This window comes from Protopterus annectens, chromosome 8.part1, assembly GCF_019279795.1.
Source record: "Protopterus annectens isolate FY-2018-M chromosome 8.part1, PAN1.0, whole genome shotgun sequence".
NCBI lineage: Eukaryota > Metazoa > Chordata > Ceratodontiformes > Protopteridae > Protopterus > Protopterus annectens.
In genome coordinates this window covers 485,165,279-485,192,304 of record NC_056742.1, presented here as the reverse complement: position 1 = coordinate 485,192,304, position 27,026 = coordinate 485,165,279, and the positions used below count along the sequence as shown (strand labels likewise).

At 45.4% G+C, this 27,026-nt stretch overlaps 1 protein-coding gene across 1 annotated transcript in view; it reads right to left on the bottom strand.

The window, feature by feature from the left end:
• Nucleotides 1-27,026, bottom strand: part of CHD9 (chromodomain helicase DNA binding protein 9) — a 2,842,495-nt gene that overhangs the window by 535,178 nt on the left and 2,280,291 nt on the right. Inside the window, exon 31 of the mRNA XM_044082017.1 lies at nucleotides 17,658-18,563. Coding sequence (XP_043937952.1) covers nucleotides 17,658-18,563 — 906 coding nt within the window. The remainder of the gene's footprint in view (nucleotides 1-17,657; nucleotides 18,564-27,026) is intronic.

Sequence of the window (27,026 nt, the reverse complement as noted above, 5' to 3'; positions counted from 1 at the left end):
AATTTGTTTAATGTACTGAGATCCAGAATTGGTCTCCAGTCCCCTGTCTTTTTTGGCACTAAAAAGAACCTTGAGCAAAATCTGGATCCTATCTGGTCTGGGGGGAGACTGTCTGGATGACTTTTTTTGTAGCAGCTTTTTGATTTCGTGTGCTGCTGTTTCCCTTTGACTGGAATGTCGGGTAACACTCTTGATGAGACTGGGCACAGATGGAAGGGGATGTGATAGCCTCTGGATATAATCCATTGTACCCATGAGTCCGTTATCTTTTGCCAGGCAGCGGGGTACAAGGAGAAATGACCCCAGACCACTTCCAGAAGTAAGCAGTCGAGCAACAATTCAGGAGTGCTGACAGGGTTGGCCAGAGAAAGAATCTCTGGAACCCTGGTTTCGCGGACCTCCTCTGCCCCGAAAGGGGAGTCTTCCACTGGAGTTTCCCCCCCTGCCTCTAGCGGAAAATTCGGCATGTGGAACCCGGAAAGAATCCTGTGATTTCTTGTGCCAGATCTTTCTGCTCCTCTGATTTCTGGAATAGAATCGCTGAGGAGTGGAGTGTCTGACACCAACGGCAGACAAGGTTTTGCCATTTTCTTCGCAACGTGCCAGCGGATTCTTGACTTTAGGGCCAAACAAAGAGGAGACCTCAATGGGGGCATTCATGAAGGAAACCTTAAAGGAGTCCGCAAAGTCACAAAGGGGCATCCAAGCATGTCGTCTGGCGACAATCCGTGCGCCTGCTGCTCTAGTCTCCCCTTCTGTAGCGTGTGACACAAGACGCATGAAAGAGTTGGAAATGGACTCTAGGATGGCTGAGAAGCCACATTATTACTGACTTCATCAGAAACTGCTCCTGCCGAGGTTTCAGAGAGCTGGTTGATAAGATCTTGCTGAAGCCTGGCAAAATGTGCCAAATAATTCAAAGACCTTACGGCGAAGGTCGATGAAGCAAACACATGCTTCCCTAATCTGTCAATCGCCCGGGACTCCTTGTTGGGTGGATGGACAGTTTGGCTCTCTTCTGCCAAATCCTTCTTAGTAGCAACTGCCACCACCATAGCGTCTACTGGAAGACCACGTGACCAGTGGGGGTGCTCCACGGGGGTGGTGGTGATATTTCGTCTGGCCTCTTAGGTATCGCTTTCAGGGTATCAGGAGCCTTCCATGTGCACTGCACGATGAGCTGGACAAGCTCATCGGCAGGTGGGGTGACCCAGGAGGTAGAGGGCTAGGCATGAAAAGCCTGCAGGAATACAGATTCTTCACAGAAAGGAGTAGAGGGCTTCCAGTCACCCCTCTAAGGATCTCGAGGATGTCACCAAAGGACACCTCATGAGAGGGTGACCGTGGGGACCCTTCCCAGTCATCAAAATCCGTATCTTCAGTCAATGACTCCTCAGTGGAGTCCATGTGCTTCCTCTTGCACGATGCTTTGCTGGGTGCTTCCTCAGTGGGAAGGTTCTGGGGAAGACTGCAAAGAGGGGGTCTCCTGAGGAGGAGAGACCTGAAGCTCTTGTGTCCAGTGTCCGGGGGTTGAAGCTTGTGGTAGCTGCAGCACAGAGGGGGGAGAGGACTCCGATAAATGAGCTTTGCCAGCAGAGGCAAGCGCCATCTCCATGGCCTGGAAGGCTGGCCCACCCAAGGAGGGATGGGAGCCCGGAACAGAGCACGACAACCTTGGAACTGGGGTCACACCCCGCCACGATGAGCCCGCCCCCAGACCAGGAGTCTCAAGAGGACCGTGAACCGTAAGAGAGCATCCCTGGAAGGTGCCATAGAAAAAAATCGGAGTGGAGCCAGGAATGCCCTCCCCAACGGTGCAGCCACTGGCCTGAGAAGAGCCCAATGCCCAGTGAACCGAGAGCCACAAGGATGACTCTGGTTCCAAAGTGAGATTCACTATTGGAGTCAGAGGGATGGAAGCTGCTGTCGGATTAATAGGCTTCGAAACTTGAATGGAAGTCGAAGGAGGAGTATACGTTGGGGTTTTAGGCAAAATACGCTCACCTGAATGAGGGAATGTGGACTTTGACGGTTGAGAGAGACCTCTGGCCACAAAAGCAACTGGTCAACAAGCCGCAACACATCCTGCTCAGAAAAACTCTTGGTTGACCTCATGAAGAAGGCTGACGGCAATTCTGGCCTTTCTAGGAAAGGACTTTACTGACTGGTTGCAAAATGATCCAGTGAAGGGGAATATTTGGTCCTTGCTAATTCAACAAGTGCAGAGCTCAGAGCTGAGGAAGTCTGCACCGAAGAAAATGGTGTAGAAAAGGTCTGCACTGAAGATGTCAGTGCCGTAGTAGTTGAAGGTGTCTGCACCGTAAAGGCAAAGGTCTGCCCCTAAGGATATGGTGCCGTAATGAAAATTGTCTGCACCGGCAATAAGGACGGCGCCGAGAAGGACTTCACCAAAGTACATGTCGGTGTCAAAAAGTCTGCGCTGTGGAGTATGGAAGAGTCATACTTGGAGCCGAAGGTGACTATACCAACAGTGCCGAAGGGGACTAAACCTGTACTGATGGTGTCGTTAGGGGTTGCGACAGAACTGTTGGAACCATAGTTGTCTGCACCGGGAACTCCAGTGCCGATATCAATAAAGGAGTCATGGCTGTAGTCAGGATCATTTGGGGCGATGCCGAGCCTGAAGCCGACAGGGTCACAGGTGGCAGCGCCAGAGTAGTAATCAATTTCACCTTTTTTGCGAGTCGACTCCCTACAATCTCTAGAGGTAGAAGAAGGGAGTGACTTTGATGAAGAAGAGGAAGAATGCCTTTTGAGGGGTTTGACAGGAGGAGGTGCACCCTCCGACCCAGAAAAAGCCTCAGAGAAAGGAGACTTGAGGAGACCTTTAAAAATGAACTTATTCTTCCTCTCTTTGAGAGTCCTGGTAGAGAAGTTTTTAAAAATCCCACACGGAAGGTCTACAATCAAGTGGGAGACATTAAGACAGTAGTCACATAAGTCACGGCCATCGGAAAGCGGTAACTTACAGCCACAATCCTTGCACTGCTTGAAACCAACGGAACTCTTCTTATCTTACACAGCAGGTGTGGAGAAGAAGCACAGTAGCAAAAGGAAGAATAACGGCTACCCAAGAAAAGGGTAAAGAGAGAAAAGGAAGGAATACCAATGATGGTAATGGAGAATTACCACAAGGTAAGAAAAGAGGGTAATAAAGGGAAAAGATTAGAGTTAGAGAGTCTAAAGTATGCGATAGGATAGGAAATATTAGAATAAACTTTTGGGAAAATTTAGAGTAATAGCAATATATAAACTGTCAAAAAATTAGACAGCTGAGAGCGTGCTTGACATGGCTGTTCAGCAATGCAGCAAATGAGATCTGAGGTAACAGGGAGCACAGCATTCTGGGTAAGATCTTGGCTCGAGAGTTTTTGGCTGACGCGAGCTTGATATTTGTAGGCTCGGTTCTGAGGACGGAACCGATAACCCATCCATAAGGAATGAACTAAGATTAACATCAGATCGATGGCTGCTGCCATGGACCCCAGGGCTTGAAGAATCTGAGCTGCTGAGGGAAGAGAAGCTTCGAGAATAAAACAAATATGGAGCTGAAGAGAGCAAATCCTGCCACTGGTGAGAAAGACCTTGCACAGGGAAGTGTCTAGCTCTGATAAATTCCAGAGAATGGAAAGGTTCCAACTTGGATTTTGGAAAGTTTATCGTGATTTCCAAGGTCAAGGCTGATTGGAGGAACTGGTCTCTGACTGGAAGAAGCTGATGCCTGGTGGGTGCAGCTAGGAGCCAGCCATCCAGGTAAGGAAAGACCTGTACTCCATGAGCCTGAGAGGCACTGCTACCACTTTGTTGAACACCCTGGGGGCTGTGGTGAGACCAAAGGGGAATACCCTGAACTGGAAATGCCTGGCTTTTGACCGGAAGCGTAAGAATCTCCTGTAGCGCTTGTCCATCTTTATGTTTTACTATGCGTTTTGGAGGTCCACCAAGCACATCCAGAAGTCCTTCTGCAGGTATGAAGGATGGATTGAATGGCAACCATCTGGAACTTCGTCTTGACGACAAACTTTAGACGGGTCAAAGTCCAATATGGGTCTGTGTCCACCGTCTTTTTAAGCACCAAAAAGAACCTTGAGTAAACACCCGATCTGGATAGCTCTGGGGGGATGGGCTGGATGACTCGCTTGATAAGCAGCTTGAAGATTTCCAGATTGGCTGCCTGCCTGTGAGCGGGTGGAACATCTGGGAGAATTATTTGAGGTCTTGGGGGATGAAGAAAGGGGATCAAATAACCCCTGGATATTATCCTCAGTACCCATCGATCCATCGTGATGGCTTCCCAGACTGATGGGTATAAGGAAAAGCGACCCCCGACTGCCTCCAGGGTGGAGCAATCGAGCAACATTTCAGGGTCACTGGAAGGGTCTGTCTGGAAGTGAATCCCGAGACCCATGGTCCCTCAAAGTCCTTCTGCCTCTAAGGTGGTGTCTGAATGTATCCTTCCCCGATCTCCTCTAAGGTGCTGTCTGAATGTATCCTTCCCTGATCTGCCTCTAGGTTAAGAGTCTGCTGGTGCATCCTGATGAAAAACCCTGGATTTTCAGAACCACAGTTTCTTACTACCTCTCTGATACCTGGAATAGGATTGCTGAGGAGTAGAGAAGCAAACGGCAGACAGGGTCTTGCTGTCCTCCTCGCACTGGGTCAGAGACTCCTTCATGGACAGACCAAACAAGGGCGACCCGTCAAAGGGGACATTCGTGAAGGACACCTTAAAGGGCTCAGAGAAGTTACAAAGCCTCATCCAGACGTGAAGCCTAGTAGCGATGCATGAACCGGCTGCTCTAAAAGTGCATTCCATAGCATAGGAGAGGAGCCTCATTGAGGTGTTAGAAATGGCCCTAACAGTAGCCATTCTGGAGGATAAAACCTTCTTCTCCTCAGCAGACATGGACTCTGGGGTAGACGCAGATACCTCTTCAAAGAGTGATCTCTGCAGGCTGGTAATGTGTGCCATACAATTCAGCACTCAAAAAGAAAAGGTCGCTGAAGTGTAAACATGTTTCCCTGACCTGTCTATTGCTTTTGACTCCCTGCCGGGTGGATGGACAGAGATGCTGTCCTGAGTGAGCTCCTTTTTGGTGGCAGCTGTAACCACCAAGGCATCAACAGGGACACTCTTCTGCCAAACCTTTCTATCCTGAGGGGTGCTTGGGTACTTGTTCCACCACGTCCGGTTCCTTCCACACCCTGCGGGCAAATTAAGGCCAACTAAGGGGTCTGCGGTAGGGGGGGGTCACCCTGGAGGTAGATGGGCCTGCTCCAAACACCTCCAGGAACACAGACTCGTCCGGACTGGGCTTTTGGGAGGACTAGCCACCTTTCTGTTGCAGAAATTCCATGATGTCTCCAAAGGAGACATAGTCAGGTGGAGACCTTGTAGAACCCTCTCCTTCCTACCAGTCAGTGTCTTTGATGACAGACTCTGGAGTGGAGTCAAGGTACCTCCTCTCACACACGTGCTTCCGTTGGACTACCTCAGGGGAGGGGGGATTCTGGGGAAGACGGAACCCTGGGGCTCCACAGGGAGGGTACCTTGGGGGGTTGGGGCAGGCTGGCCCTGAATTGGAAGACTGGAGACACTGAGTTCAGATTCCGGGGCTGAGGTAAGAAAGGATCCGGATGGTGTGGCACCGAGGATCTCAACACAGAAGTCTATAGAACCTTCTTCACCATGTTGAACACCGATGGAGAGTGGGAGATCGGTGCCAAAAGCATCGGAGTAGAGGTGCTCGATTCTGTTAGAACCAAGATCCCCAACCCGATTTGTGCTGACGGGGGAGTCGGTGCCAAGCTGCTCAGTGCTGAGGCTCCAAGGGGAAGGGACAGCACTGAAAACTTTGATGCCAATGCCAATGCCAACCCCTTGGACCCACCTCCGACAGGACAATGGCTCTGAGAGCCCTCCAGCACTGTGACAGGCGCCGAGGAGCTCAAGGCCGTGGACAGCATTGAAAAAAACAAAAACGGTGACGTTGGCACCTCGACGCGACGCTGGAAGACCCGATATCCAGAGGCCCCCAAAGCCACTGGGCTGGGGAAAGGAGGATGCCCGGTAAAAACATGGGGGGGGGGTCTAATGCTCCTGAAGGGGAGAGGGCAGGAAAGACCCCCAGCTGGATCTGGGCCCAAAGAAACTGTTGCAGCAGACAGTCCACTTCTCTTTCTGACAAACTCCGGGATGATATGGCACAGGAAGCCACTGACTCAGGCCTGGAAGGATGCCTGGGTGAGGCCGATGGGATCTCGGAAGGTGCAGGAGAAAATCTCGGTGGAGAGAAGACAGCCTGGGCCTGGCTTTGTGGGAAGGTTCCCCAGTGGACGGGGAAGAATCCAGCAGTTTAAGTTTTTCTGGAGTTCTAGCCCTACTTCTACACTTTTCTCTCTCTCTCTCTCTTTTTCTCTCTCGTCCTTCCTATGCTCTTCCCTCCTTTTCACATCGGGCGACTTAGAGGAAGGTTGAGTCCCAGTGCCCACAGCAGCTGAACTAGGTAACAGGCCCTTCAAAATAAGTTTATTCCTTCTGTCCATGTCAGTAAAGGCACTGAAGGCCATACAAATGGAGCACTCAAGTCCAAGTGGCTTGGACCCAGACACACAACGTACTGGGTGTGGGCATCTGAAGGGGGAAGCTTGTGTCCAAAACCAGTACACTTTTGAAAACCCGCAGCCTTGTCTTTATAAGACTTATCAGCCATATCCAAATAGAGAAATAAATCAGGTTAGAAAGGGATCCTGACAGCCCAAAAAAGTTTTTTTTAAATCGCAAAGAACACAAGGGTAGGGTAAAGAAAGGAAGCCTACAGAAAAAGGAAAATGGTACCTGCAAAAAGGCTATACTGGATAGAAACACGCTCAAAAACGAGGAGCTCAGTCGACCTGCTGCTGGTCGAATGGCAGCAAACGAGATCTGAGGTAGTGAGGGAGAGAGGACTTTATGGGCAGGGAAGCTCAGTTTTGGCACCGTAGCTTGGATATGGCCAACTCGGCACTGATGTCGGTGCCTATACCTCACAAGTTGAAGATCAAATGAAGACAACAATTTCAGATCTGTCATTTAAACAGCCATAGTTTGTAATCGTGGCTGCTGGTTGCCAGCACTGCTTGCAGGGACTGACAGGAACCTCTCCTACTGTGACAACTGCTTTTTAACAGCTTACACCTGGGGAAGCCACCTCCTTTTTCCTACCCTTGCTATGCCTTTACTTTTAATCCCTTACATTCTGCAGAAATAATAACCTATCCAGCAGAAGCTTGGAAATATGTTACCTTTCAGAAACTTTAGACCTCTGGTTACCATTTCTCTCTCTTGTATACCTTTCACTTTTCACAACCTTAACTTGCTAACATGTATTTCTAAACTAAATATTTTGCGTGCTCCATTTTCTAATCAAGAACAGCATTTTATACTGTAAAGGTAGCATCATTTTTTAAACATCTTTATTAAGCATGTGAGTTTTTTAAAATGGCTTGAGTACACATAGCAACAGAAAACAGGGGATAACATTCCCATTATTATTTTCATGCATTACGCATATACATTTGCAAATCTGCATGCGTTGTTCACACAAATTAATTTATTGTTATGTGATATGCTCTTTCCCTTTTTTGAAGATACCACTTCCAGTTCTTTTATGCATTATTTAAACATAAGATTGACAAGGGTATGCACCATGATTTCAAGTTTTGTGTTTTACATGTACTACATGAATCACTGCGTTGGGGTAATATGGGGTAACATGGTACTGAAATGGATGAACTGCACTGGATCTTATGGCCTAAGACACATGTTCCTCCAGGGCTGAATGGGTAAGTTTCATTAAAACTTTTAAGAGAGTTGAATAAGAAAGTTTAAGTTTTTAAATATAGTTTGTTTTTAACAATTTTCATGTATTTATTCTGTGTAATTCTGTAATTCTGTAAGTATAGACAGTTTTATTCATTTATTTACTTAATTATATCACGTGATACCATAAGCCATGTGATGCCAGCAATACTATTCCAGCTATATGATGTTAATTGTGTTGGGATTTGCCTGAAGGAGCCTTTTTGGGGCAAGTTTTTACTAGCAACTCGTTAAACTGTTCTATATTCACTGGTTGTTTGTGGTTCCAGAGTGTGTTTTAGAACTACAGTTACCTGTGCCAGAAGGGAGTAACCACAATGATTTAAGGGGATTTCTTCCAAATATTCAGTAGTACCCTAAATATTACTGGAAAGGGAGTAAAACCATGCAGGAATCTCATTCCTGTCCAAAGAAAAGAAATGCCATCTGTCTTCCAGTCCTTCTTGCATGGATGCAGTCCTGGAAAAGAATCTTGCCAAAACTGGATGAGGAGATTGCCTGGATCAGCCTGCTCCTTTCATCACACTTTCTGATCACCTCTGCAGTAGAGGGGCCAAACACTGAATCTCTAAGAAAGAATTTAAAATCTGAGAATTGTTATCACCATCTGGGAGGTTCTGAGAATGCAGCCATTCAAACCTCCTCAAAAACAGTAACAGTGGCCACATACCTGGAAGAACTCTAAGAGTCACATACACACACTTACTGTAAACAATAAGTAGTGACCTGTGCAAGAGAAGAAAAAGTTATTTAAAGCAGATTTTTCCCAAAAGAAGAAACTGCAGATAACACATCCCTCATACTTTTCACAATTTCACACAACAAACTTTAACATATGAGCTTGAAAATCAAAATTCTGAAAATCACAGTTGCAGAAGTATACACTTTCCCCATACCTATCAAGAATTTTCCCACAGTTATCAGAAAGACTAGGATTGGATTTAACTAAGTGCTTAGCAGTGGGATTAACTAAAGTTAGAGCTGCTGTGTCACATTTGGGAATAGTTTAAGAAAATTTAAAAGATCCAGGAACTTTATACATCCTATTTGCCTTTTCATGGGCAGCTGGCTGACTATCAGGAAAATTGCAGACAGTAACACACATCCTCTAAAGCGGATAGGATAGGAGATATGGGTGAAGGTTCTGGAAAATCACTCTCCTCGTGGTACTTTCTGAGGGACTGGGAAACCTAAATGTTCTCCCACTGAAAACAATGACACATTCTAGCAATAGTTTCAGAAAAAGATAAACTCTCATAGGGAGAATCAGAAACTGCTCTCTCCCCAGAGTCTGAATCAGAAAACTTTTAGTTATGTACTTACCATAACTTCGGATGTATGGGATCCATCTCGCCTACATTCATAACAGATGGGTTCGGAGCCGATCCATCGGCTCCGACTCGGCAACTAATACACTAGCACGAAGTCTCTCATTGGCTGGGCTACTCCCTATCCCAGGATGCACTACACCTGCTTCCCCAGATCTTGTTTGTTCGCTTTCATACATCCATGCAAACACAGAAAAACTAGTAGTCACTATAACCAACTAAAGTTCTTCAAGAAAGATCACCAAGAAAAAGGGACTACAGCTCCTCTAAATCCGAATGGAAGGGGGAAGGAGGGTGGGTACTTATGAATGTAGGCGAGATGGATCCCATACATCCGAAGTTATGGTAAGTACATAACTAAAAGATGTAATGGGATCCTATCTCGCCTACATTCATAACAGATGGGACAGCGTCCCTAGCACCTACATCCCGGGTGGCTCATTGGAAAACACTCCTGAGAACTGTGGAACCAAAGGAAGCTCTGCCTCGAGAAACCACATCCAATTTGTAATGAGAAATGAAAGTGTGCGGAGAATTCCAGGTTGCCGCAGCACAAATATCATCTATTGATAACTTGGAGTGAAAAGCTACAGAAGTAGCCATTGCCCTGGTAGAATGAGCCTTGACTGGAAAGGGAAGCTCTTTGTTAGCCTGTGAATAAATAAAAATGATACAATCTTTAATCCATTTAGATATGGAGGTTTTTGTTACCGGTTGACCCAATTTGTTCATTGCAAAGGAAACAAACAATTGATTTGATTTCCGCGTGTGAGCGGTTCTATTCAAGTAAAAACGCAGTTGTCTATGTACGTCCAATTGATGCAAGGTATATTCTGCGTTATTAGAGAATTCTGGGAAAAACACAGGGAGTTCTATAGTTTGTTGAATACAGAAAGAGGAGGCCACTTTTGGTATAAATGAAGGGTTTAATTTCAATGAAACTCTATGCTTGTGAAAAATCAAATAGGGAGGATCAGAACAAAGAGCTTGAAGTTCTGAAACTCGCCTGGCAGAAGTTATGGCTACTAAAAAGGCCGTTTTCCAAGACAGAAATTTTAAATCACAGGTAGCAGCTGGTTCGAAAGGACGGGCAGTTAGGGCAGCAAGAACCATATTCAAATCCCAAGGGGGGACAGGATGAGATAATGGAGGCCTAAGGAGCCAAGCCCCTTTAAGGAAAGCCTTACAAAGTTTGAGAGACATCAATGAAGGTTCAAATGAGGCATGAAAATTAGAGATCGCCGCTAGCTGAACCTTAATGGTAGAAACTGAAGAGCCCAACTGAAAAAGGGAGGCCAGAAAATTCAGAACCTCCGATACTGGTGCAGTGAGAGGATCTATACCCCGTTCTTGAGCCCAGAAGGCAAACCTTTTCCATTTACTGGAATAAAGTTTGATAGTGGAAGGTTTATGAGAAGAAGACAATATGTGGACCACGTCCGGCGAAAGGGCATTGTCTCGGACTAAGGATGGAAGTGGAGTAACCATGCTGCCAACTTCAAGGACCTGAGAGACGGATGAAGCCGTCCTGACTGATGAGTCAGCAGGTCTGGCACCGGATCCAGAAACCATGGACCTTCTATCGCATGCCTCTGTAGGAAAGGGAACCAAACTTGACGAGGCCAGTGCGGGGCAATCAAAATCATCTCGCTCTCCAGGTAAATGGCCTTCTGTATCACCCTCGGTAGGAGGGGAAACGGGGGGAAGGCGTAGAGAAGACCGGGGGGCCAAATGTGGGTCAGAGCGTCCCTGGGAATCTGTCCCTGAGAAGGGAACAGCGTGAAGAACTCTCTGCATTTCGCATTGTGAGGGCTGGCAAACAGGTCGCAGCAAGGAAGACCGCATCTGTCGAAGATTTTCGCAGTTATACTCTGGTTGAGGGACCACTTGTGGGGTAAAAGAATGGTCCTGCTTAATCTGTCCGCAATCACATTGGACTTCCCCGGTATGTGCGTTGCCATTAGAAAGCGGTTGGTATCTACCGCCCAGTGCCAAAGTCTCATGGCTTCTCTGCATAGTGGGTAAGACCTGGTTCCACCTTGCTTGTTTATGTACCACACCACCGACATGTTGTCGGATAGGATAGTAATCGGGCCTTGTGGGAGAGCGTGATGGAGAGCTTGGAGTACCAATAGTACCGCTCTCATCTCCAGGACATTGATATGCAAATGCGTTTCCTGGATCTGCCATGTGCCTTGGACCGACCTGTCCAGGTAATGACCCCCCCACCCTACCTGGGAGGCGTCCGTAGTCACAGTGGCAACGGGACGCTGAGGTATAAAGGGTCGCCCCTGGTCGAGATTGGATTGGAGAAGCCACCAACGCAGATCTCGACGGCAACTTTCCGTGATCATGATTAAATGGTTCAAGGGAAGTTCCTGATAAGACCATTGAACCGACAGTAGCCATTGTAAAATTCGCATGTGAAGTCTGGCCAAGGGAACTAAAAGTATGGTTGACGCCATCGAGCCCAACAGTTGTAGAATCCGATGGGCCGGGGCTCTTAGTAGGGGAAGACAGGATTTGACTTGATCTTGTAGGATCTGAATTCTTGCTGCCGGTAAAAAGGCGCGCATTCTTTTTGTGTCTAAGTCTGCGCCTATAAAAGTAATATGCTGAGATGGCTGTAGTACAGATTTTTGCAAATTGAACGTGATCCCTAAGAAACGGCCCAAGGTGAACGTGGCTGAGCCTGGAATAGTAGATGCTCGGAGGTGGCAGTAAGGAGCCAGTCGTCTAGATATGGAAACACTTGGAATCCCAGACTTCTCAGGTGAGCAGTTACCACTGCCAGACACTTGGTGAACACCCTGGGGGCTGTGGTGAGACCAAAGGGCAGTGCTCGGAATTGGAAATGACTGACTCGAGGCGAGCGTAAGTGTCTCCTGGACTCTTGAGCTATGGGAATGTGATAGTAAGCGTCCTGGAGATCTATGGAGCACATCCATGCATCTTTTTCCAGCAAAAGAAGAATAGATTGAAGAGTGACCATTCGGAATTTGGACTTCTTTACGAAACGATTCAATGAACTGAGGTCCAAAATGGGCCTGAAGTCCCCTGTCTTTTTTGGTACCAAAAATAATCTTGAGTAAGTTCCTGATCCGATCTGGTCGATGGGGACAGGCTGGATGGCTCTTTTTTCTAGCAGCTTTGAAACCTCTAATGCTGCCTGATCCCGCTGACTGGGTGGTACGTCCGGGATTTCCCTTAAAGAAAGGGGGGGTTTGTTGAAGGGGATGATATATCCTCCGGTAATAATGCGAAGCACCCACTGATCGCTTGTTATGGATTCCCAAGCTTGTGGGTGCGCCGCAAAACGACCCCCGACTGGCTCCGGAGTTGCACAGTCGGGCAACAACTCAAGGACGCTGGTTGTATGAAGAACCACGAAAGGAATCGCAGTCTCCAGAGTTACGGGGGCCTCTGCCACCTCTGGGGCGGCGTCTTCCAGAATTCCCCCCCCCCCCGCCTCTGGAGGGGGAATCACTGGGTGGAGTAGGGAAAGACTTCTGAGATTTTCTAAACCACACTTTCCCTCCTCTCTGAGCCTTGGGGTAAGGCCTAGAAGGAGCGGAAAATCGGGCCCCAACGGCAGTCAAAGTCTTGCCCTCCTGCTCGCACCGAGTTAGTGTGTCCTTCACCTTGGGTCCAAACAAAGATGACCCATCAAAGGGGGCGTCGGCGAAGGAAGACTTGAAGGCCTCATGAGCGAACACAAGCGTAACCAGGCATGTCTCCTGAGGGCAACGCCTGTTCCCGCTGCTCTACTCGCCCCTTCGGCCGCATATGAAATGAGCCTCATGGACGAGTTAACAATAGAAAAGAGGGTAGTCATCTGGGCGCCAACAGTCGGGGCCAGCGCCTCAGGTAGATTACCAACAAGGGAGTCATTTAGCTCTTTGAGGAGATCCCTTTGGAGCCTCGTAAAATGACATAAGTAGTTCAGCGACCGTAAGGCAAAGGCCGCTGAAGACAGGGTACGCTTCCCGTACCTATCCATGCTCCTGGAATCCTTATTAGGAGGATGAACAGACGTCGAAGCCTCTGCCACATCCTGCTGTGTGGCAGAAGCCACCACCAAAGCATCTACAGGCACACCCTTTGTGAGAAATTCCTTCTGGGGGGGGGCTGACAAAAACTTATTGGGCCTCGCAGGCACCAGTTCCACAGAATCAGGGTGTTCCCACGCCCTTCGAGAAACCAAATCAAGGAGTTCATCGAAGGGCGGAGACACCCAGGAGGCGGAAGGCTGGGCCCCAAAGGCCTTGAGGAAGACTGACTCCTCAGCTGAAGGGGTTTTGGCTTGCCAGTCACCTCTCTGTCTCAGAATCTCCAAGATGTCTGAGAAGGAGATATCATCCGAAGATGATTTGGGAGACCCTTCTGCGTCATCGAGGTCAGTATCCGATGTAACAGACTCATCTTGGGAGTCTACGTGCTTCCTCTTACACAATTTCTTCCTTGGGGGTTCGTCCGAAGCAGATTCGGACGGACCACCCGGAAGAAGGGAACCGCCGATGGGGGTATCCTCAGGCCCCGGGGCCCCGCTGCCGGGGAGCTGCAACACAACAGAGGCACCAGTCTCCAAATCTAGGGACGGTGAGGTAGAATCTTGCTGAACCGGCAAAGGCATGGCTAGCGCGCTCCTCATGGCCTCAAAGGCCGGACCTCCAGAATCCAAGGAGGTCACTGGTCCAGAGGCCACGATGGCACCAGGAATTCCAGCAGCCGATGCTCCGAGAGGAAGACTAGGTACCGAAGCACCCAAACCCAAAGTGTTCCCCTCGGCCCCGGCTGAAGAAGTCGCAGTACCAAACCCTGAACCGGAGGACAGGGTAGGAAGCACAGTCGGAACAGAGAGGCCTCGAAGGGGTCTCTGCTCCGACCGTATGGCTCCGCTTTGCTCCACCACCACCGACTCCAACGGCTCCGAGGAGGTTGGAGGAGGAATCGAATGTGTTGGAGGGGGGATCGGCTCCGAAGCTAACTGTGCTGGAGCCGAGACCAATTTAGTAAAAACTGGAGATTGGAATAGCCTCTGTATAACCCTATCCAGGTCCGAATCAGAAAGTCTCGATGATTTAGAGGAGGTAGACAATCGAGAAGACTTTCCTCTCGGCTCCGAGAGAGAAGGGGACCGGCTCCGAAATGGCTCCAACGCTATCGGCGCCGACTCCACCACAGCATGGACCACCATCGGCGCCGAAGGAGCTTTCTTTGGAGCCGAGGGGGAAGAGTCTGAGCTGCACACCTCCACCGGCTCCGAAGCCATTGGAACCGATGGAGGTGATTCACCTCTCGATACTCCAACTTGCGGCTCCGAAAGCAATGGAGCCGAGGCAGGAGGTATCGAGGCAGACCCTTCGACCCTCGGCCCCGAAGTCAGTGGAGCCGAGGAAGAAGAGGTCAATTTTGGCTTTTTAGAAGACGGCTCCGACGGACTTGTCGGAGCCGACGATCTTTTCTTTTTTGGAAGCAACAGGTGGATCTAAGGCTTCCTCAAAAGAAGGTTTAATAAGCCCTTTCAAAATTAACTTGTTCTTGCGTTCTTGAAGAACTCTAGAGGAGAACGCATGACAGACGCTACAAGTCTCTTGCAGATGTTTCGGTCCCAAACAATAAACACAGACTGAATGACTGTCTGTAATGGACATTTTATAATTGCACCGAGTGCATTTTTTAAAACCTGACTTTTGTTCCTTAGACATGATACAGGCCTCAACAAGTAAAATTCTATGGAAATCTTAACTCTACCACAACAAGTATAGCACTATACACAAATTGCGCCAACTGAAAAGCGCGAGACACACTGGCGCGAGTACTGGTGAAAAAGTTTACCTCACAACAAACAGTAAATAGAGAAAACAAGTTAAACGGCCCAAAGCCCTCTAATTTAAACGGGCTTTGCCCGAAAAACAATTAACCAAAAGTTAATTAAAGCTTAATAGCACTCAAAGGTAGGGCAAAGGCCCTCTAACTTAAACGGGCCTTGCCCGACTGAATAAAATAAATTTTTAGAAAACACTCAAGCACTCAAATAATAAGGAATAGCTGTTAAAACAGCTGTTTGGTTAATATAGACAAAAAAACCCCCAGGTCAAAGACCAATAAGGTAAAAAGAACCACTTAGCTCCAGCCAAGTCGAGACCACGTCCAGCTTGTTAAGCGGCAAACGAGATCTGGGGAAGCAGGTGTAGTGCATCCTGGGATAGGGAGTAGCCCAGCCAATGAGAGACTTCGTGCTAGTGTATTAGTTGCCGAGTCGGAGCCGATGGATCGGCTCCGAACCCATCTGTTATGAATGTAGGCGAGATAGGATCCCACTACATCTGAGGATAAAAAAAAACTGTGCCTGTCCTTGCATCTTCCTGCTCAGATTCAGACTCTTGAATCTTTTCAAAGAAAGAGGATTTTCTCTTTCTTTTACCAGAACTTACCTTACAAGAAGGATGACTCAATAGTCTGAATTATACCAGAGCCAAACCCAGTAAACTACTCCTATCCAAATAAAACTGAAGATGAGTAGATACATACTTGGTTTTCTGTTTCTTTTTGACTGGAAAAATGGGTCCAAGTGTGTTACTAATGGCAGCAACAGCTTCGCCCGGATGGGCACAGCAGTTTGACACAACAGGGAAAACCTTCTCTGTTCCCTCTTCCAGGACCAACATGTGTGGCTCTCTCTTTCCTGAGAGGACCCCAACAGCAGAAGAGGACATGCCTAACCTCAAGTCCACAGTGGCTTTAAGTGCTACACCAGAGGGTCAGAGGTAAAAAAATGAGTGGCATTAGGTACAACAAATAGTCACAGCAGAGTCGCCCACCTGTGGCTGAGGCAAACTGCTAGCCTGCTGTGGTGGCAAAGGCTGTTTGCTTATTATTTCTTTTTTGTAGCTGGAAGGAAGGAAGGATTTAGGTAGTTGGTTACATGGTCATGCCGAAAATGGTGACTCTTTTCCACGAAAGACAAGCAGCCACTTCCGGTAAACACTACTACTCCACAAAAGTTACTCTTTTTGACAGCAAAATGCAGTAACATCACTTTAAAACACTATGCCAGCAAACAAAAAAAAGTAAAAGAAATACAAATGCTCCACAGAACAACTATTTTCAGTTATTTTACACCACTTTTAAACTGACTGAAAAAACGAGCACTTCATTTAGCATTATGTTACAGTCTTGAGACATTCCATTAACACAACACTCCTGGCTTTAAAACAGCTTTCCTTAAGAGCAAAGTAATAAAACATCAACAAAATTACAAAAATGAAAAGTTTTCTCTTTGTGGGAACTTATCTGCCTGGCAAAGGAAAGCACAAGGTGACAGTCGATCCTTGACAGCTCAGAGGAGCATATTCTTTGGCGATAGTGTCAGCTTGGGCACGTGGAAGGTGCCCTGAAGTTTTGGAAGCTGGCTGGCTTTTCCATCCTTGGCAGGATATAACCCATATAGCTAAGGCTACTGCAGCAGCAATCAATATGATGAATATCCTGTGTTTTTGCATTATTTTGTGCAATAAACACTACTGTTTCCAAGACTTGGTTTCTCTGTTGCATTTAATGGATCACAGTTTGCAGCCAAATTGATCAAAAGAGCTTTCAGGTGTTTACACATATGCACGTACATATTCATACATGCACACACACACACACACACACACACACACACACACAGGACAGAAAATTTTCAGCACCATCTTCTATTAGTTGTGCTGAACTCGCTCAAATAGAAGAACCAGAGATGCTTTGATAAAACCTAAACAGATGCAGAACGTCAGTCACCAATGTACATACCACATGCATACTTATTATATTTATCTACATGCATCCAATGTAAATAAATAGGTAAGCAAAAAGCAAATGAGTGAAAAAGGGGGGAACAACTTCCAGGCTGATTAACACAGTCACATGCATATTAAAATGCTTGGTGACCAATGAAAGTGACCTTGTTTTAACATGAAAGTGGGAGGACCAATCCCTCTGTGATGCTGATATAACATGTATTATTTTTGCAGATAGCCTTTACTAGAATGACTGCTGCCAACTGGCTGGGGTCTGGACACTGGTAATCAACACCGCCACAAAGTAGGATATAAATATGGTACTCTTTTGAAACAGTTTTGTTGCAACTAACCTGGAATTACAGATTTATACTATACTCGGGCTACCAAATATAGTCAACTACAGAAATTCAACTGCCTTCATTCTTATGTAACATGCTGTTACTTCCTCAATGTCAAAAGATACTTAATGATTGTAGTGAGGTCAACACCTGTTTATTCTAACAGTTAATTAATGTAACGTTTTACACTGCTCCACAGGAAACACAAGTTCATCTTCACAATACTGCATGGTAGAAGGATGCCTGCACACATGTAAGGGAGTTCACAGGCAACAACTAAATGATAATGCATAGCACCATAGGCAACAACTTTTCAAAAACTCACCTCCTGCTTTTGCTCTTTCATCACTATCACTGTCTTCTGAAGATGAAGACGAAGATGAAGACGACGACGATGATGAAGACTGTGAAGAACACGAGGATGATGAAGAACTTGTTCCTGAATGGGAACGAGAACATGAAGATGAGGAAGAGGAGGAGGATGACGAAGACCTGGAAGAACAAGATGAGTTATCTGAATCAGAGTCAGAGTCTGAGCTAGAACCTGATCCTCTTTTCCTGCACTTCTGCTTTCTAGAAGCAGAGTTTGGTGTCAAAGGTTCGGTCCTTGCTGCAACCATACGTCTATCAGTTTCCATCTTTATACTAAATTTATGGTCCACTGTGTTTTGTGCCTGACAATCATTTTTGGGGCTTTGGGGTTCAGATTTAATTCCTGCTCTTGATTCAAGAACATCTGTAGATTCTTCATCAGAAGACAAAGTTTCTTCTTCTTTAAGGGGTTCAGTCCTATCACCCTTCACTTTTTGACCCTCCACAGTGTTGGCTTTTGTGTCCATAAGCCTTGCCTGTGGAGTTAGAGGTGACGCTGAAAGTGTTGTTTGACATGGATGTTGCAAAAGTGGTGTGGGAGTCCTAGACTGTGATGTTTTGTTTTGACTGTAATTCCTTTGGGCAGTCATAAAAGTTAACTCAGGATCACGGAAAATGTGATAATCTGTTCTGCTGACCCCGTGTTTTGCAGCTCCAATAAGCAAATCTCTGTCATGTACCCCACATTCCCACCAAACTGGCAGGTCAATGTTAGGCTGGCATAGCTGTAATCGCTCATAAAGCTGTGGATGATGAAGTACTTGTTCTCGCACCTTATGCAGTAGCTCAATACGATACAATGTTCTTGAGGCACGCTCTTCTGTAATGGGTTGGATATGTATGCTTGGATCCACAAATTCTGTAATAAAAATACACACAATTAGTGGTGATGTACTCTTCTATGTAGCTTTGATCTGTTGTGAGTTACCAATATTCAGTCTTTGGCAATATCACTCATGACTGCATATAAAACCAAATGCTGGCAGGTACCACAACTACTTCATTCACAAAATGTTCACACCTCAATGTGCCGTGATGTGACATTCTAATACACACAGAAAATAGTTTAATTGGCCATCCCAATAGCACTTCATTGGGACAGCTGAATGTACACAAGGGTAGAAATACTACAAAAGTACTCAAACACAACACAGACACAAATAATTTTCTCTGCATTAAGGAAATGCTAGTAAAAGCACCAAGGAATGAGATGATTTAGTGAAACATTACTTGCTGAAATGAAATTCGCTACGCAACAATCACTGAAGATACTTTTTTATGAATCACAGTTATCCTTCAAGAATTCACTATAAACCTGAGGCTAAGTTTTGGGATGTAGGAAACTAAACCATCATCTATCCCAATCAAACCACAATCCTCTCATAGTAATGCAGTTTCAAGTGAAATGATTGGCAAACTACTTCTCATGAAGCATACCGAATCAAAGTATACAGCATTACTTTTAATTAAGCAATCTTTTTTTTTTTTTTGCTGAAACAATGCTTTGCTTCAAGGAATGCAGCACTGCATTTTCATAATTTTCTTTACTACCTAAAAAATGTTACAGACTAAAAATGTGAGCTGCAGATATCTTTTTAAAATGGTGGCAATATGTTCAACCAAACCTTAAAAAAACTAATAAGGGAAAACAGTTAGTTCTACATGGAAACTAAACAATCATTTCTGAAGACTGTGAATGTCGCCTTTTCCAACGGAGACCACAGTGTATTACTATGACAACAGGTTACCATCCTTAACTATGACACCTGACAACACCTTCTGGAGGTTTTGTGGTGCTAACTTCAGTGGGGAAATCCCCCTTTCATCCTGGGACACTCAGTGAGTCTGTATATGTTACATATTTTCTACTGACTGAGTCCTCTCATCAAGAATCCCTGTAGTTGTTTACAGTATTTGATGCTGAGCTTCATTTAGGACTTGTGATTGAATACAAATCTAATGGTCAGAAAAAGTCCCAATTTAAGACAAAAAAGCTTGCCTAATTTCCACAACATAGATGTTTTAAATGCAGCAATAGGGACACTGAACGCAGAGTTTATCTTCTGTATTTTTTGTGGCTTCAGTTCATCTTGAGTGCACACAGAGTGAAGGAGCGTCACAATATGAATTTACACACACGTGTTTATGTACATGGATATCACTAAATGTGTCTCTGACAGTGCCCTCCCTAAAGACTTTGACCATTATGTGCAAGTATACGTCTGTCACACACACATGCACACACATCTATACAGGGTCCAGGCCAAAGTACTGAAAAGCAATGTAATGAATGGAGTAATAGCCTCCCCAGCTTCCATGTTAGTGCTCATTTTTTTTTACTAAAAGGAGAGTTGTACTGTGTACTGGTACAGTGTATGGATGTAGTACATGTATGCCATCAGCAGGGACTTGAGTTCAGCATTGCAGATTTTTTACATTTGGACAGTTCAAGATTTACACTACTCAATATGTTGTCACATACCTGTGTGCGTGTGTGTACATACATACACACAAGTTATATATACATACACATATACATATATATGCAAATATATAGTAAGTACAGTTGTGAAAAACCTTACCTTAAAAGTAGATGTCCTTCTCTGCATTGCTGCAGTATTCCTTACATAAGGCATTTCCTGCCAAGGATAAGTCAACATCCTGCCTGTATGCCAAAGCTTTTAGAATTTATAGACATCATACATCACACATATGATCTCCATGCAAGGAGTAGGGCATAACGGTGATGTAAGAATGTATATACCTCAGAACTTCTTTGCCACCAGTCCAAACACCATCACTGAACATCAATCTGAACACATCTGTGCTGGTTATAGAGCCATTTTTCATATAGGTGCCCTTCTGGGATTCCTTATCATCATCATCATTATTTTTTGCTGTTGTGAGTTTACATAATGATTTTTTGTCATAAATACCAAGTGCAATATTTGGTCCTCCACATATACATTCACACTGATAATTCCCAAACTTGGGCAGCCTATTTACCCTTGATTTATGTTGTGTACTGAAATATTCAAACAGTCACCTGATGTTCCAATTCTTTAAAAATGAAAAATGGAGCTAAATTAAGTTGCCTTTTCAAAGTATCAGAGGCCTAGTACCAGTTCTTATGTACAACAGAATATAAGAACCTGACTGTACAGAAAAAGTACAGCTGTAGATGTTCGAATAATCACTGCTGCAATAGTCTTAGCCACTGCCACCTATACAACAGCTGGCCAGCTTCCAAACCTTTGGGGCACTTTCCACATTCCCAAACAATCAAGTCAAGTTAACAGTCAAGCAGCTCGAGTTGAGCTGTTTCAAAGACAAGTTTAGGTGCAAAGCCCTTCAGAACTTTCTTGCCAGCAAACAGATGGAGGCTGAGCCCTGGAAGGACAATGCTAGGGACAAAATAAATAAATAAATGGTCACACCCCATCTTAAAAACACACCAAAAAACAAGGGGGATGGAGGGAGGGAGGGAGCAGCTACTGCAGAAGTGATCATTTGAATATCTAGTGTTACGGTAAGTTCAACTTGCGCAACTGTACTATGTTCATTATTTTGAACACTGCTGCAGTAAACTTAGCTACATGGGTAGATTACCTTCGCTAACTACATTTTGGAGGTGGAAGGAGATGAGTCCTGGAGCCCTTGCAGAATGGTCCTAGCAAAGCTTGATCAGGACCTAGAAAAGGAATCAAGCTTATACAGTGCTTTGTAAAAGTATGCAGAGAGGACCAAACAGCAGCTTCTAGAATCCAACCCTTTCTTAAAAGCCATAGATGAAACCAAGGAGCTGGTAGAGTGGGCCTTGACCATGCTTGGAATAGTTTAGGTTCAGGAAAGAAAACAGGGTGATGGACAGTTTGGCTTAAAATAACCTTGGATACCACTTTAAGCATAAAAGAAGGATAAGTTCTCAAAAAACCCTGCCCCTACAGAAAGCGAGATAGGGTTGAATCACCATGAGAGATTGAAACTCAAACATCTCCTTCTTGTAGAGATCACAACAATCAGTAAAACTGTTTTTCAAATTGAGAATCTGAAGTTAGCCAGATTAAGTGGTTCGAATGGATGAAGTGTTAGCTTCTCTAACCCAAAATTACGGTCCCAGGAGGGGCCACCAGTTTTCTTGGACACCTCTTATGCAAAACCCATTTCAAGAACATTTTGACCCGAGACTGTATTGAAAGAGGAGGCTCCATGGGCAGACCATACTAAAATGGCTAATTAGAGAAATAATAATTGCCATAATATAACAACTCAGAAATATTGAAAAAATCAGAACTAGTCATGAATGGGTGTTGGTCGTGTATTTGGCACCAAGCAGAAAAGCTTTTCTATTTGTCACTATATGAAGTTCTAGTAGCAGGCTTTCTTGCCTCCAATTAGTACCTGCTGCACATCCTCAGTAAACAGCTGCCTAAAAGGAATTAAGACCCAATCAACCAGGCAGTCAACTGAAGATCACGGATGCCGGGGTGGTATCAGACACCCCTGTTCCTGTGTGAGTAGATTCAGTCTTCCAAAAGAAGGGAAAACCACAGCTCCCTGGGCCAGAAGGGAGTCAACCACAATGATCTTAAGGGAGTTCCTTCGGAATCTTCAAAGGTACCTTGGATAATAGAGGAAAGGGTGGAAAACATACATCAACTTTCTGGTCCAAGAAAAGGAAACAGCATCTGTCTTCCATGCCTTTTTGCATGGAGTCCTGAACAAAATCTTGCCAACTAACTGTTCAGATGGGAAGCAGAAAGGTCTACTTGAGGAACTCCTCCAGAAGGATCAAATCTTGCAAAGACACTTTTATCTAGTTTCTACACATGATGGTCTGCCCTGGTCCTGCTCAGTTTGTCTGCCACACAATATTGCTCTGACGGAATGCAAGATGACTGTGCTGTGACATTATATCCTAAGCTATCATGGCTAGTCTGCAAAGGGGTATGACCTGGTTCCCCCTTGCTTGTTGATGTACCACATAACCACTGGAAGAGGTCCTAGGGACCAAAGACTTTAGTGCCTTGATCAGGGCATGCATTTCCTTGACATTTATGTGCTTGTATCGGTCCCCAATGACCCACACCCCCTGCATTTGTATCCCTCCTGAAACTGCTCCCCAAGCAAATCCTGGAATGTCTGTGGTGACTAACTGCTTTTGACCAGAGAGTGAGAAAGGGAGACATGGATTTAAGGATATCTGTTGTCTCCACCAAAAGATTTGTCTGACAAACATCAGCATTGGGATTTGAAAAAATAAAGGGAGTTGATGCTAGAACCAAAGAGATTTCAGATACCACTGGCTCTTTTTCATGTGGAGACTGGCCAGGGGTTTCATGGGAGTTATAAATGCCTTAAGACCCAAAATCCTGAGGTATTCCCTTGCAGTGATCAAAGTCCGAGTAGAAAACCGTAGAAACAGATCTAAATAAAGATCTATGTTTTTCCTGTGGAAGAAAAGCTCTTTCAACTCCGGTGTCCAGCTGACATCCCAGGAATACAATCTTGTGTGAGGGAGTCAAGAAACACAGTTGAATGTTCTCTTGGAATCCCAGCTTGTATAACAGCTCTCTCACTTGACAGAGAGATTCCTGACACTTTGGAAAAAAGACTGCAAAGATAAGCAAGTAATCTACATTTGGAAGAATGTGGATACACTGTAGCCTGCAATGAGCTAAAACTGGAGCTAGACACTTTGTGAACACTCTTGGTGCAATGGATAGTCCAAAGGGTAAGGCAGAGAACTGATAAAGTGATTCAGATGTACAAATCCTTAATAAAAGTCTAAAGTCGGGAAGAACAGGGATGTGACGAAAAGCATCGTTTAAATCTAGTGATACCAGGAAAGTTGAAAGATGAAGAAGAGACAATAGGTTTGGATGTGAAACATTTTGAATTTGGGCAGTATCACAAACAGGTTTAGAAAAGAAATATCCAGAACTGGGCTCAGAGTATTTGCTTTCTTTGACATTAGGAAAGTACAGTTGTGTACACTTACCATAAATGTAGATGTTCGAGTGTATTCACTGTTGCAGTCATCACATTTGAGTTATATGCTTGCAGCAGCCCTCAGTCAGCCTGATTAACAAAGTCTTGGGTCCTGCGTCAGTTTCTATCTCTTCTTCCGTGACGTCAGGTCGTCAGGGGTATAGAACATGCAGCCGATGCCAATACATCAGTTTTTCTTGCCCCAGATGTCAGGTGCCCCCCTAATGGGAAGCAATTAAATCTATAAATATACAAGGTTATACCTCCAACAAAAAAGCAAATACACCAAAAAGCTTTTAAGCATAGTAAAGGAGAGAAGAGGTACAGCCAACAGAAGTCAGGGGGCTGGAGGGAGGGTAACCAGGACTGCAACAGTGAATACACGCTAACATCTACATTTATGGTAAGTGCACACAACTGTACTATGTTCATGTTTCACTGTTGCAGTCATCACATTTGGGTAGATTCCCAAAGCTAAGCATGGGAGGAGGAATTTAGATACCATTAGGACCAGCTATAAGGCCCTGCAAGATTGCAGTGGCAAGCCAGCTGTGGATTTAGAGAAAGTTGGTAAATGGTAATGCTTGGTGAAATATGTACAGAACTCCAGGTAGCAGCTTCTAGGATGTCCCTGGTAGGTACGCCTCTGAGAAAGGCTGTAGAGGTAGATGCAGCCCTGGTTGAACAGAGTTTGATCCCCTGTGGGAAAGGTTTTCCATGGTGCTTACAGCAGAAATTAATGCAATGGCATATCTATTTAGAAATGGTTTGCTTTGAAATAGCCTTTTCCTCTGTCCCTGCAGCAAATGCCACCAGCAGTTGTTCAGATTTCCTTTGAGGTTTAGTCCTGTCCAAGTAGAATCTAAGTTGTCTGTGCACATCTAAGGAGTGCAGTATCCGTTCCCCTTTGTTCTGTGGATTAGGAAAGAAGGTTGGCAAATGAATGGACTGGTTAAGGGCCACACTGGATACCACCTTGGGTATGAAAGAGGGTCCTGAGGGACACCCTGTCCGCATGAAAGATGATGAAAGGCTCCACTGCCATAAGGGCCTGTAATTCAGATAACCTTCTTGCTGAAGTGATTGCTAAAAGGAAAGCTGTTTTCCAAGAAAGGAATTTTAAATCTGAAGTAGCAGCTGGCTCGAAAGGAGGAAGGGTGAGTTTCTCCAATACAAAGTGAAGGTCCCAGGCTGGAGTTTGAGCTCTCCTGGGTGGTCTTAAAATGTTGGCCCCTCTAAGGAACTGCTTGAGCAGTGGATGAGAGAAGATGGGGAGGTTCTGTGTTATAATGAGCTGAAATGGCTGAGGCATGAATTTTTATTGAGGAAAAAGACAGGCCCTTATGAAGCATCTCAGTTAAGTATTGTAAAATCTGAGGTAAATTGGGTGCTGCTGTTCTCATCCCTTGAGATGGGTTCCAGGCACAGAATCTTTTCCATTTTTCAGCGTAAGATTTTCTAGTACTAGCCCTCCTTGCCTCTAAAATGATATCCATCACTGGTTTACTGACGGATGGTAAAGGAGAGATTAAGCAATTAGCCAGGCTGCTAGGTTCAGTGTTTGAAGCTGAGGGTGCAGAATCTGGTTCTCCTGCTGAGACAGCAGGGTAGGTGTCTGAGGTAGGTGCCAAGGGGCCAATAGTGACACACTGCGCAAGAGGGGGTACCAGTGTTGGAGTGGTCAGTCTGGTGTAATCAAAATCGTCCTTGGTTTGTCTTGCTTGATCTTTAGTAGTACCTTGGAGAGCAGAGGCAGAGGAGGAAAGGTATAAACTGTTTTTCCAGATGAAGGACAGAGCATACACTTTCCAAGCTGGTCTGTGGGGAGTCCTTGTGCAAAATTTGACCAACTGTCAGTTCTGGTGGGAGGCAAACAGTCTATATCTGGGGCTCCCCCATTTGCTTGTCAACATGTTGAAAATCCTTGGTTCCAGTTTCCACTCGTGTGGGTCCATGAGGTTTCTGCTTAGTCCGTCTGCCAGTGTATTTAGTTTTCTTGGCAGGAACTGAGCTTGTAGATGCACTTGGTATCTCAAGGCTGTGTTCCACAATGCCATGGCTAGTCTGCAGTGGAGGGAAGAATGCGTACCCCCCTGCTTGTTTATGTACCACATAACAGTGGTGTTGTCCGTCTTTACCATTAATTGTCCTGGAAGAATGTGGTCCTTGAAGGCTGTCAGAGCATTCTGTACAGCTAACATTTCTTTTTGATTGATATGCAGGTGCAGTTGACTTGGGTTCCATTTGCCCTGAATGCACTTTCCTGCCAGGTGAGCCCCCCATGCATAGTCTGATGCATCTGTTGTTAGGGTTTGGGTGGCAGCGGGTAGTGTGAATGGTAGTCCCTTGTTTTGGTGGCAGGCCTCTGCCCACCAAAGGACCTATAGGCGTAGGCAAGGTATGATAGGAATCATTGCTTCTAGATCTTGAGAATGTTGACACCATAGGCTTTTTAGATACCATTGTAGTTTCCTCATATGCAGTCTTGCATATGGAATTAGAAGAATGCTGGAGGCTATGAACCCCAAGGCTTGTAGTATTTACCTTGCAGATAGCAGGTTTTTTGTGGCTACTTGTTTGAAGTACGTTGTCAAATGAATTTGTTTCTCTGGCGTGAGGAAAGCCATCTGGGAAGTTGTATTCAAGCTTGCTCCCAAGAAAATAATTTGTTGACAGGGTACCAGGTGTGATTTATTTTCTTTTATGGTGTACCCCAGACAAGTTAGCACCCTTTGTACAAAGGCCAGATGATTCAAAAGTATGTCCTGGCTTTCTGCCCAAATTAGACAATCGTCTAGGTATGGGTATATTTGAATACTTCTTTGCCTGCAAATTGCAATGACTAGAGCTATGCACTTTGTGAATACCCTGGGCGCAGTAAATAAGCCAAAGGGCAGTGCAGAGAACTGATAGCGAGTGTAGCCTGCTTTGAAGCTTAGGTATCTTTTGCAAGATTCCCTGATTGGGATGTGCAAGTATGCTTTCATTAAATCTAGTGTTGCCAACCAGGCATCTTTGCCTAGCATAGGAAGCAACTGGTGAAGAGTCAGCATCTTGAATTTTGGAATCACCAAAAAGGTGTTTAGAGTAGACAGGTCCAGGATAGGACGCCATGAATCGTCTTTTCTGGGTTCCAGGAAAAGTCTTGAGTAGAAACCTTGTCCCTTTTCCTCTTCTGGTACCAACTGAATAGCCCCTATGCTTAAGAGAGAGAGTACTTGCTTTTGGGCCTCTGCCCACTGATTTGGAGGTAGATGTGTGTAAGTGAAATCTGTATCCTTGGGACACTATATTTAAAACCCATTTGTTCTGGGTAATGAGTTCCCAGTTC